The 11,807-nt window shown below is 57.7% G+C and overlaps 1 protein-coding gene across 1 annotated transcript in view; it reads left to right on the top strand.

The window, feature by feature from the left end:
* The first annotated feature begins 213 nt into the window (after nucleotides 1-213).
* WNT4 (Wnt family member 4) overlaps nucleotides 214-11,807 on the top strand; it is a 37,306-nt gene continuing 25,712 nt past the window's right edge. Inside the window, exon 1 of the mRNA XM_029064666.1 lies at nucleotides 214-338. Coding sequence (XP_028920499.1) covers nucleotides 274-338 — 65 coding nt within the window. The 5' untranslated portion in view covers nucleotides 214-273. The remainder of the gene's footprint in view (nucleotides 339-11,807) is intronic.

The raw sequence follows: 11,807 nt of genomic DNA, 5'->3' as shown, positions 1-11,807 counted from the left end.
GGGCTCTCCGGACGCGCTGACGGTCTGGTCCGCGCCGGGCAGCCCGGAGGGACCCTTGGGCCGGCCGGACGGACAGAGAGCCCCTCGCCCCCGGCCCGCCCGCCGCCCTCCCCGAGGTGCCGGCCCTCCGCCTCTCCGGACGTGTGGCCCCCCCGGCCCGGCCCTCCCGCCCCCCGGCCCCCACCCCCTCGGGTTCCCCCCCCGGGTCCGGAGCGGGGGAGACGCCCACCTGCAGCTTCGACGGGCCGGTCCCCCGCGGCCGCCGGCGGCAGAATGAGCTGGCGCTCCTTGCGGCTCCTGGTCTTCGCCGTCTTCTCCGCCGCCGCCAGCAACTGGCTGTAAGTGGGGCTGGGGGGGCTGCCCGGAGGAGGAGGCCCGGGCTCCGGAGCAGGTGTTTTGTTCTTCCCCCCCCCCCCCCCCCCCCCCCGGACCGGCCCGCACCTTCGTCCCCGGCGGGGGCAGGTCGAGCGAGGCCCCACGGGCTCCGGCCGGGCGGAGTCCACCCCGGGAGGCCGGACGGGAGGGCTCCCCGGGGTCGCGGTTCGGTGTCTGGGTGGCCTGGGGGATCTGGGTTCTAATCCCCCACTTGTCCGCCGGGCGACCTCGGGCGAGCCGCTGCACTTTCTCTGGGCCTCAGTGACCTCATCTGTAAAATGGGGATGAAGACTCGGAGCCCCTCGCGGGACAGTCGCCTTACCTGGTACCTCCCCCAAGCGCTTGCCACGGTGCTGGGCACGTAGTAAGCGCTTATAGCATCCTTCTTCTCAGTAGCGGGAGTCGGGGACGTAGGGTCTCGGCCGGCTGACTTTGGGCAAGCCGCCGCACTTCTCTAGGCCTCGGTGACCTCATCTGTAAAATGGGGATGAAGACTCGGAGCCCCTCGTGGGATAGTCTCGTTACCTGGTACCTCCCCCAGCGCTGGGCGCATAGGAAGCGCTTATCCCATCACTCTTATTATTAGTGGGAGTCGGGGGACGGAGCTTCTCTGCCGGGTGACCTCGGGCCAGCCGCTGCACTTCTCTATGCCTCGGTGACCTCATCTGTAAAATGGGGATGAAGACTCGGAGCCCCTCGTGGGACGGTCGCGTTACCCGGTACCTCCCCCAGCGCTCGCAACGGTGTTGGGCACCTAGTAAGCGCTTGTAGCATCATTCTTATTATTAGTGGGAGTCAGGGGACGTAGGTTCTCCGCCGGGTGACTTTGGGCAAGCCGTTGACACTTTCTCTGTGTCTCAGTGACCTCATCTATAGAGTGGGGATGAAGACCGTGACCCCCACGGTGGACCAACCTGATTACCTTGCATCTACCCCAGCGCTTGGAACAGGGCTTGGCACGTAGTAGGCGTTTAACAAATACCATCGTTATTATCATCCGGCCTTCCCCGGGGGGAACGTGGGGTGGCTGCCCGTCCATACCGCCCCCCGACCCCTGATCCTGCCAGGGAGTTAGGCGGAGGACCCTTCCCCCCCACCCCCACACACAGACACAGTGTCCGCGGAGGGCCAGAGCGCTCCTCGCCGCCTCCCCAACCCCAGACTACTCTCCGCGCCGGAGAATTGGAACTCGGGGCCCTGCAGTTTGGAGACGGTCCACAGCTCCTGGACCGGCCTGATCGCCTCCCGACCCCCCGCCCCACCTAGGCCAGGGAGGTCACCGAGGGCCCCGGGGGCCTGGGGTCTCCCTGCACCTCCCACCCACCCCCATCCCCCGGCAGGAATTCTCCTCCAAACACAGCTCTTCCTCCTGCTATCGCCGTGCCTGCGAGCCGGGAGACCCCCCCCCGATATTGATCAGAGAGGGACAGCCCGAAAAACCCAACTGGGCAGACCAGGTTTCCATGGAGACGGCTGGGGAGGCGAAAACTCTCTCCGCATCAAAACGAGAGGAACAAATATGTCCCATGAAATTGCCCTAAGTGCCCAGTGGCTGTTGCTATGAGGTCATCGCGGCCAGGCCCTGCCTGCTGGGAGACCCCCCCCCCCCACCCCCCACCCCCATTTTGGCCAAGATTCCCATGGCTTTGAGAAGCAGCGTGGCCTAGTGGAAAGAGCACGGGCTGGAGAGGCAGAGGCCATGGGTTCTAATCCGGCCTCCTCCACTTGCCCTGCTGTGTGATCTGCGGCAAGCCACTTCACTGCCCCGTGCCTCAGTGACCTCATCCGTCAAATGGGGGTGAAGACCGTGACCCCCACGTGGGACAACCTGATTACCTTGCATCCACTTAGAAAAGTGAGTGGCACATAGCGCTCAACAAATACCATCATCATGATTATTATTTGGGGTGGGAGGCTCGGAGGTGGCGGTGGACCCTCGGGGCCTGAGGTGATGAGGGACCCTTCCCAGCTTGTTTCCAGGCTGACTTCAGGGGCGGACGACCTGGCCCGGCCACGGAGGCTGTCGAGGCGCCGCTGCCTTTCGTGTTTTTTCTTTGGTTCCTCATTTGATTAACGCCTGGGGAGCTGATAGGCGTCCCCCCCCCCCCCCCCCCGAGGGCAGCAGGGTGGGCGCCCGGCCCCAAAGCCCTAGAGGAGGCGAGGTGGGAATGGGAGCCTGGGATCCGACGGGGACGATGATGGTATTTGTTTACCGCTTACTATGTCCCGAGCACCGTTCTAAGCGCTCGGGTAGATACAGGGAAATGAGGTTGTCACAGTTATAATCCCCATTTTCCAGATGAGGGAACTGAGGCCCAGAGAAGTGAAGCGACTTGCCCCAGGTCACTCAGCTGACAAATGGTGGAGCGGGGATCAGAACTCACGACCTCTGACTCCCAAGCCCGGGCTCTTTCCACTGAGCCACGAAGGTCTGGGGGGGGGGGGGGGTCCTGCAGCGGGAGCCCGGGGAGGGATGGTCCCTGGTGCTGGGGGGGGGGGGGCGGGGAGGGCGGGATGGAGGGGCTCTGCTGAGACTCCGGCTCAGGGCGGTGTTTGTTTTGGCGCCCGGTTTGGCCCCGGGAAAGCACACGGTGAAATCAGGGCGAAAAGGCCGGGACGGATGGGCTTTCCTCCCCTCCTCGCCCTGGCCACTGCTGGGCAGGGAAGAGAGGAGGCCGGCCAAATGGGAGATCTGGCCTTCCGGGCCAATCCCCCTTGCCCGAGGCCGGTGTCCCTCCCCGGCTCCCTCTCGGCCTCGTTATAGGCCCGGGCCTCCGAGAAATACCCTCTGCTGGGCGCTGTGTGCGCTGCCTCTCCCGGCCCTTCGGCAGCCCCAAACCCAGTTACATGGGCCAGCGGATCGTCCCCAGACCTTTCCCTCGCTCAGCCGGATTCACTGAACCCTACTGGGTGCAGAGTGCTGCACCCAGCGCCCGGAAAGTACAATACAGCAGTAAATAATAATCATGGTATTCGTTAAGCGCTTACTATGTGCCGAGCACCCTTTAAAGCGCCGGGGGTAGATACAATAATAATAATGACCATGATGACGGTACCTGTTAAGCGCTCACTATGTGCCGAGCACCGCTTAAAGCTCTGGGGGGTAGATACAATAGTGATCACAATGACGACGACGGTATTGGTTAAGCGCTCACTATGTGCCGAGCACCGTTTAAAGCGCCGGGGCTAGATACGATAATAATCCTAATGATGGCGATGGTATGTGTTAGGCGCTCACTATGTGCCGAGCACCGTTTTAACCCCCGGGGGTAGGTACGATAATAATGATGATGACGATGATGGTATTTGTTAAGCGCTCACTATGTGCCGAGCACCGTCTTAAGCACCGGGGGTAGATACGGTGATAATGATGATGACGATGGCGTTTGTTAAGCGCTTACTATGTGCCCGGCACCGTTTCAAGTGCCGGGCGTAGATACGATAATAATCATAGTGATGATGATGGTATCTGTTAAGCGCTTACTAGGTGCCGAGCACTGTTTTAAGCGCTGGGGGTAGATACGATGATAATGATGATGATGATGATGGTATTTGGTAAGCGCTCACTAATTGCCAAGCACCGTTCTAAGCACTGGTAATCAAGTTGTTCCACATGGGGCTCACAGTCTTAATCCTGTAACTGAGGCACAGAGAAGTTAAGTGACTTGCCCGAGGTCCCCCAGCAGACAAGTGGTGGAGCCGGGATTAGAACCCACATCCTCTGATTCCCAAACCCGAACCCAATCCGCAAACCCGAGCTCTTGCCACCGGGCCATGCGGCTTCTCTAATAAGGAGAGGCAATCCCTGCCCACAACGGGCTCACAGTCTAGAGGATGGTGTTCTCTGGAGCCGACCGATGGCCAGTGGGTTGGTGGGCTGCAGCCCTCATCAGGGGCCCTCCCCCTCCAAGCGGGTCTGGTGGTGATAATAATAATAATAATAATGATAATAATAATAGTAATGATGATTGTGTTTGTTAAGTGCTTACTATTTGCCAAGCACTATACTAAGCACTGGGGTGGATTCCAGCAAATCGGATTGAACACAGTCCCCAGCCCCATTTTGCAGATGAAGGAACTGAGGCATAGGGAAATGAAGTAGCAATAATAGTAATAACAATAATGATGGTATTAGTTAAGCGCTCACTATGTGCCAGGCACTATACTAAGCGCTGGGGTGGATACAAGCAAATCGGATTGGACATAGTTCCTGTCCCTCGTGGGGCTCACAGTCTCGATCCCCATTTTGCAGATGAGGGAACTGAGGCACCGAGGCGTGACTAACTCAAGGTCACACAGCAGATGAGTGGCAGAGCCTGGATTAGAACTCATGACCTTCTGAGTCCCATTTTACAGATGAGGTAACTGAGGCACAGAGAAATAAAGTGACAGAGAAGTAAAGTGACAGAAAAGTGGAGTCACTTGCCTAAGGTCACACAGCAGACAAGTAGTGGAGACAGGATTAGAACCCGTGATCCTCTGACTCTCAGGCCCTTTCTCTATCCGCTATTCATTCATTCAATAGTATTTATTGAGCGCTTACTATGTGCAGAGCACTGTACTAAGCGCTTGGGATGAACAAGTCGGCAACAGATAGAGACAGTCCCTGCCGTCTGACGGGCTTACGGTCTAATCGGGGGAGACGGACAGACGAGAACAATGGCACTAAACAGCGTCAAGAGGAAGAACATCTCGTAAAAACAATGGCAACTAAATAGAATCGAGGCGATGTACAATTCATTAACAAAATAAATAGATCCGCTATGCCATGCCGCCTCCCCAAGCAGTTCTCGGGAGCTACTTGCAGGCCCCGGGAACCACCAAGAAGGACCCTGGGGACCTCTTGCCACCCCAGAGACCCATCTTCCTGACAGTATTTAGATAAAAAGCTGAAAACCAAAGCAAGTCCCTGCTCCTCTGCCACTCGAGGCAGAGGAGCAGGGACTTGCTTTGGTTTTCAGCTTCCTCAAAGGGCAGATGGGACCACCATGTCGGGGCACAGAGTTCGAGGGTCCCGGGCCCCCTGGGAACTGGGGTCTGGCCTCCCCAGTCAGTTGCGAGGATGATACTGCTCTGGCTTTTCCAAAATCCCTGGGGCTGCAGGTGGCAGGGTATTCATTCAACGCTTACTATGTGCCAAGCACTAGGGTGGATGCAATTTTAAAGACAAGTTAAGCATGGCTGATTCCCAGCTGAAAACAGGGAGTCAATTACAGAGGACAGACCTGATGATAATAATAATATTAATAATAACTGTGGTATTCGTTAAGCGCTTCCTGTGTGCCAGGCACTGTACTAAGAGCTGAGGTGGACACAAGCAAATCGGGTTGGATACAGTCCCTGTCCCATGTGGGGCTCACAGTCGCAATCCCCATTTTACAGATGAGGTCACTGAGGTACAGGGAAGTGAAGTGGCTTGCCCAAGGTCACACAGCAGACAAGCGGAGCCAGGATTAGAACCCACACCTTCTGACTCCCAGGCCTCGTGTGATGCCCTGCCATGAAGAAGGGAGCTGCTCTCTCTGAGCAAAAACTTCGAAGGCAAAGAAGGACAAGGAGGTAAAAGAGAAAACAGGGTCAGATGCTGCAAACATTATACGCAATAACACACAGTGGGCAACTTTTTGTATGCCCAAAACTGTGGATCCCGCATTGGCCTTTTCATCCCCGCACGCACTTGGGTGAACTTCACCATCGGTGATGTCTTCGGATCCTGAGGACAACTATATATATTCATATGTAGATACACTATAATCAGATCAGGTTGCTCCTGTCCCTCATGGACTCACAGTCTGAGGGGGAGGAAGACCAGGTATTTAATGCCCACTTTCTAGATGAGGAAATGGAAGCATAGAAAAGTGACTGGACCAAGGTCGCACAGCAGCTGGGGCAAGACCAGGATTAATCATTCAGTCAATCAGTTGTAATTACGGAGCATTTACTGTGTGCAAAGCACTGTAGTAAGTGCTCGGAGGAGAGATTTAGAGCACAAATCCCCTGACTCCCAGGCCTCTGCTCTTCTCACGCTGCTTTGCGCCACTCTGAGTTTCACGAAGGAAAACAGAAAGGGTCCAGGCTGGGCCTATCCGCCCTTTTCTGGAGCATTCGATGAGTGGAAGAAGGTTTGTGTTGTGTGAGTTCTGGGCAAGCACTGGATGCACGAGCCCAGCTGGCTCATGCACCCTCACCAGTAGGACTTCTGGCAACGTACTGTTCCCTGGGCATCCGTAAAGCAAGAGGAGGCCTCCAGGTTGGAAATACAGGTCGCGGCCGGGGGTGAGCGGGACTGCGAGGAGCCCATCCCGCCGGAAGGTGGGGAAAAGGAACTTATCTCTCTGCCTTCCTGTCACCTTCAGTGGCTGTGCCGGCTCTTTGCGGGAGGCTGGAACCCCTGAGATGAGCTTGACCTGGTGAGAGGGACTGGATACATCCTCCTGAGGGGCGAGGGAGCTGGCACTGATATGTTGTCCTGGAAGAGGGTGAAGATAGTATGTTACCCCTGGACTACAGAGGGCATAGACTCCGTGTGTGGACACCGGGCTATTAGACTCCCTGGAGAAGGGGGGTGAGTCTCTCCAATGAGACCGTGCCAATCCCAAAAAGTGACAGGCTGCAGGTGTTCGGGGCCGTAGCTCCTGTGCCTTAGCTGTACCGTAGCTTCCCATGCATGAGGGGCTGGTGCAAGCAGATATCCACGTGCTTACGCTTCCGTTCCGAAGAGGTCTGAACAAAGGAGGAGCAGTGGGAGAATGGGGCGGTGGGTCCTTTCCAGTTGCTGGCGGGAGCGCGTGGTGAGCCGATAGATAACCACGCTGTGGGATTCTGGGTTCTGGGTCTGAAAGGGTTGGGTCGCGAGGAACCGGATGATGTTTTCATCCCACCCTTGCCAGAGGCCCAGGCACCGGGCCTCGCTGGGGCAAAAGAGAGTAGGGATCCGCAGCTGTCTGACCTGCAGGAGACAGCCAGGGCCCGTTGGGGGCATCCTCAGGGTTGCGGGAATGGACTTGAGGCGTTCGGTTCGGGTCACGCGGCCGAGGGCCTGAGTCTGTTCTGTTGGCCTACGCAGAGTGCATGCTGTTCTGAAAGCTAGAGGGGGAGTCATCTGAAGGTGGGGGGCTTCCTTCTGCGGGAAGGACAGAAATGTGAAGTCCAGAGGGTCACCACCTCTTTTTTATGGTATTTGTATAGCGCTTACTACGTGTCAAACACCCTTCTAAGCTCTGGGGAAGGTACAAGTTAATTAGGTCGGACACAGTCCCCGTCCCCCATGCGGCTCACGGTCTAAGTAGGAAGAACAGGCATCCGCATTTTACGGTTGAGGAAACTGAGGCACAGAGAAGTTAAGTGACTTGCCCAAGGTCACACAGCAAGCAATTGGCAGAACGGGCATTAGAACCCAGGTCCTTCTGACTCCCAGGCCCGTGCTCTCTCCACTAGGCCATGTATGTCCAAGGTGAAGTGACAGAATGAGGATTCCGGCCCCTTCCCGCCTCCATGAGTAGCGCAGACCGAGGGCAGGCATTGCCTCAGACCCGGGTGTGGTATGCTCAGCCCAGGTGCGGGTGGCGTCTCTGAGGATCTCTGAACGGGAGCCCGGGATGGGGCAGTTACAGCCCACACGGGCTGCCCCTCGGGGCCGAGAAGCAGCTGAAGCAGGAGCTCGCCTCTCAGCCCGAGGCATCCCTCTCTCTCAGCTGGGCCGGGCCCAGGCTTTTCCTCACCTGAGCCTCGGCCCCCCGGAGACCGGAGCCTGCCAGAGGGGTTTGCTCAGGCAGCGTCCATGACCCAGCTGTCTGGAAGGCTTGTGGTTCCAACAGGCTCTCGGATTAGTGATTAAACAACTCAGCAAGTGTCTGACAAGACAGTTTTCCCCGAACCTGTTGAAACTCGCTAATTCCGGGCCTCGCCGATGCATTGGGAAGCCTGACGACCAGACAACCTTCTCCTCAACTCCTCTTCCCCTGCCCCCGCCCTGAAAGGCGTCTCGGGGCTCCGGTTCGTGGTCCGGGTCAGGGGTCCGACCACGCTGACCCTGTAGCCGGACGGGTCAGGGGGGACACCCGTGGGTCCATTCCGGGAGGAGGCTCTCTGCTTCTGCTCCTTTCCGAACTGGTTTGCAAAATCGGTCCATCGAACCAATCGAGGCGCTGTTGAACCCCAGATTTTCACCAGACCTGCCAGGTTCCAAATCCTTAGGGCAAATGTCACCGTCTGAGAGTCTGCCAGAATTGGGATCCCCTGCTGGGGGCAATGTCTCTCCATCCGCTGCCTGCACCTCCAAGCGAACTCGATGCCAAACTGCCTAAAATCTTCCAGGGAGAGATGATCCAACCTGGGTCTGGAGGGAAGGAGGATGGCGGAGGAGGGAGGGATCCACTTCTCAGAGGGGATGATCTTGCTGGGTTAGCTGATACGGGTTAGGGCTAGATAAGGACCAGGGCCTCTAGTCCAGCTAAGGACCGGGGTCTCCGCTCCAGCTAAGGGCCGGGGTCTCCACTCAGTATTGAACCTTCCTCTCAGTCTTCATACTGCCCTGATGACAAACTGTCAGAACGGTTGAGGTCCTTCCTTAGCCTTTTTCCCGGGCTGGGCAGCCCCAGCTCAAGCCCTGAAGAATGGGGTCACCGGGCCCGGGAGGGTTTCCCAGTTGTGCCCCTGGATCCCTTCCCGCAAGAAGAGAGTCCCCAGCCAGCTCTGCCTCTCTGGGAGCTGGGAGAAGCAGGAGAGAAGGAGTGGCCAGAGGTTCAGATCAAACATCTTCCCCACCCTGTCGGGGGAGTGGGTACTGCCTGCTGGCTCCAAGGGGGATTTTGGGTCTGAATCATCCAGTTGCACTGTCTCCAGTGGACAAATTAACCAGACAACTGCCAAAGTCTTCTTGATTTAGCACTAAGGCCAAGAGGGAGCCAAACCGGGGAGCTGAGGCACGGTTCAAGGAAGACCCCTGCCCAAATAGATGCCCTCCCCACTGCTGCCTTGGCCCCACAGCCCCAAAATGTCAGGAGGAAAAAACAGAATTTCCCAGACCTCCCCATCCCAACCCCCTCCTGCATCCCCCCCAATCCCTCTCTCCATCTGACACAGACCCCTTCCCCGGCTTATACCCACCCCCTACACTGCCCCAACCTGGTCCAGCCCCCAGACAGTTTCCAGCTCTCTTAAATCACGTATGATACCTCCCCAGGAGTTGGCAGGTGTGGGCAGAAGGGGGTGAGTACATGGGGGAGCAGCAGCAGCTGGAAGGTCTTAAAGGGAAAAGAGTAGGTGGGGAAAGGTGCTGCAGAGCAGTGGCTGGGCAGTGCATAACTCCTATCTCCCCTGGATTTGCCCCCCCCCAAACCACCCAGCTCTATCCCTACCCATCTCAGGCCACCCAACATGGTCAGATTAAACTCAAACCCTTCCTTCCTATACTCCTTTAATCCTATACCTCCAACACCACTCTTTTGTCTCCCAACATCTTCCAGGTCCTACTTCTCTCCCCGGCTGCTCACTTACCTCAGTGACCCCAGTCTCTGTTCCTTCTTCTGCCCCCACCCAGGCTTCAGCACCCATTCCTTTCCTCCAACACCCCTTCCCAGATTTTTTAACCCATGATAATAATGTAATAATGTTGGTATCTGTTAAGCGCTTACTATGTGCAGAGCACTGTTCTAAGCGCTGGGGTAGACACAGGGGAATCAGGTTGTCCCACGTGGGGCTCACAGTCTTAATCCCCATTTTACAGATGAGGTAACTGAGGCCCAGAGAAGTGAAGTGACTTGCCCACAGTCACACAGCTGACAAGTGGCAGAGCCGGAGTTCGAACCCATGACCTCTGACTTCAAAGCCCATGCTCTTTCCACCGAGCCACGCTGCTTCTCCTATGATGTAAACAGGGTGTTCTGAACACACCCTCCCCTTCACCCAGTCCTCCTAGACCACCTCAACATCCCCTGTCCATCCCCATCCCGCCCTGCACCCCAGGGAGAGGAGCCAGCCAGAGGGTTTGGGAGAGGATGAGGAGGTGCCTTTGACCTGCAACCCCTGGCTTCCCCAGCCCAGGCCCACCTGGACCTGCCCCAGACCAGCTCCCTTCTCTCCCCTCCTCCGGTCTGGGAATTCATTCATTCAATCGTATTTATTGAGTGCTTAATGGGGGCAGAGCACTGTACTAAGCACTAGGGAAAGTACACTATAACAACAGACACATTCCCTGCCCACAAGGAGGTAGAATCAGCCCCTGAATAAAGGTCAGGGTGGGGGTGGGGAGGGGATGAGCCCTTCCTGGCCTCTCCCTGCCTTCTCAGCCCCCCAACTCCTTTCCCAGCTGCCTCCCCAGGCCTCCTCTTCCTTCCCAGCCTGGCTTCAGCCCCCTCCCAACCCCTTTTCAGCCCCCTCTCAGCCCTCCAACCTTTTCCCAGCCCCACATCTCCTTTCCCAGCCCACCCTCTGCACCCTCCCCCAGGCCCCTCAGGCCCCCTACCAGCCCTTAATAGCCTCCTGCCAGTCCCCCAGCCACCCGAGCCCCCTGCTAGCCCCCTTCCCCACCCTCCAGATCCCGCCTTCCTCTCCGGAAAGGAGTCGTGGCCTAGGTGAGGAGAGAGGCAAGTTTTCCTCCAGGAACTTGTCTCTGTGAAAAAAAAAAAAAAATCCTGGAAAAGCTTGGGACGAGCCCAGCTAATTTTAGTTTCTAATGCAAACAGCAGGTGGTCGAAGGGATCGGATCTTCCTGGCAGCTCAACCTCTCTTCTCCTCCCCGCCCCGCCACTCTCCCTCCCAGAGAAGCGGCGTGGCTCGGTGGAAAGAGCCCGGGCTTGGGAGTCAGAGGACGTGGGTTCTAATCCCGCCTCTGCCACTTGTCTGCTGTGTGACCTTGGGCAGGCCACTTCACTTCTCGGGGCCTCAGTTCCCTCATCTGTCAAATGGGGGTGAAGACTGTCAGCCCCCCGTGGGACAACCTGATGACCTTGTATCTACCGCAGCGCTCAGAACAGTGCTTGGCACAGAGTGAGCGCCTTCCAGGCTGGGGGCTGGGCCCCGGGGGAGCCTCGGCTGGACTCGGGGTCCCCTCCACCCCCACGGGAGGGCCCGGTCAGCCCAGGGCCGGAGGGGAGGAAACTCGACCGATAGGGGTGGGATGGCTGGGATCTCTGGCTTAGCGGTTGGAGCAGGTGGGAAATCAATAAGCCGGTGTTCAGTGGCAGGAGGGAGCCTAAATCTGGGGTTACGGAGGGAACCGGAGACGCCGCTTCGAGATAAGCCGAGGCCTGGTCCGGGAGGGGAGCAGCGGTCACTGGACTGCCGGAAAGCCGCTTTCCTCCCCATGTTGCTTCAAATCTTCCCAGGAATGGCCTGCGCTGTCGATATTTGAGCCCGCCCTCCTCCTCCTCCTCCTCCTCCTCCTGCTGGGCCACCAGAGGCATGTGGGCCTCTGGGGGAGAGTTTGGTCA

The sequence above is a fragment of the Ornithorhynchus anatinus genome, chromosome 5, assembly GCF_004115215.2.
Source record: "Ornithorhynchus anatinus isolate Pmale09 chromosome 5, mOrnAna1.pri.v4, whole genome shotgun sequence".
Classification (NCBI taxonomy): domain Eukaryota; kingdom Metazoa; phylum Chordata; class Mammalia; order Monotremata; family Ornithorhynchidae; genus Ornithorhynchus; species Ornithorhynchus anatinus.
The sequence above is the reverse complement of the archived record's forward strand: the minus strand, read 5'-3'. Positions and strand labels throughout refer to the sequence as shown.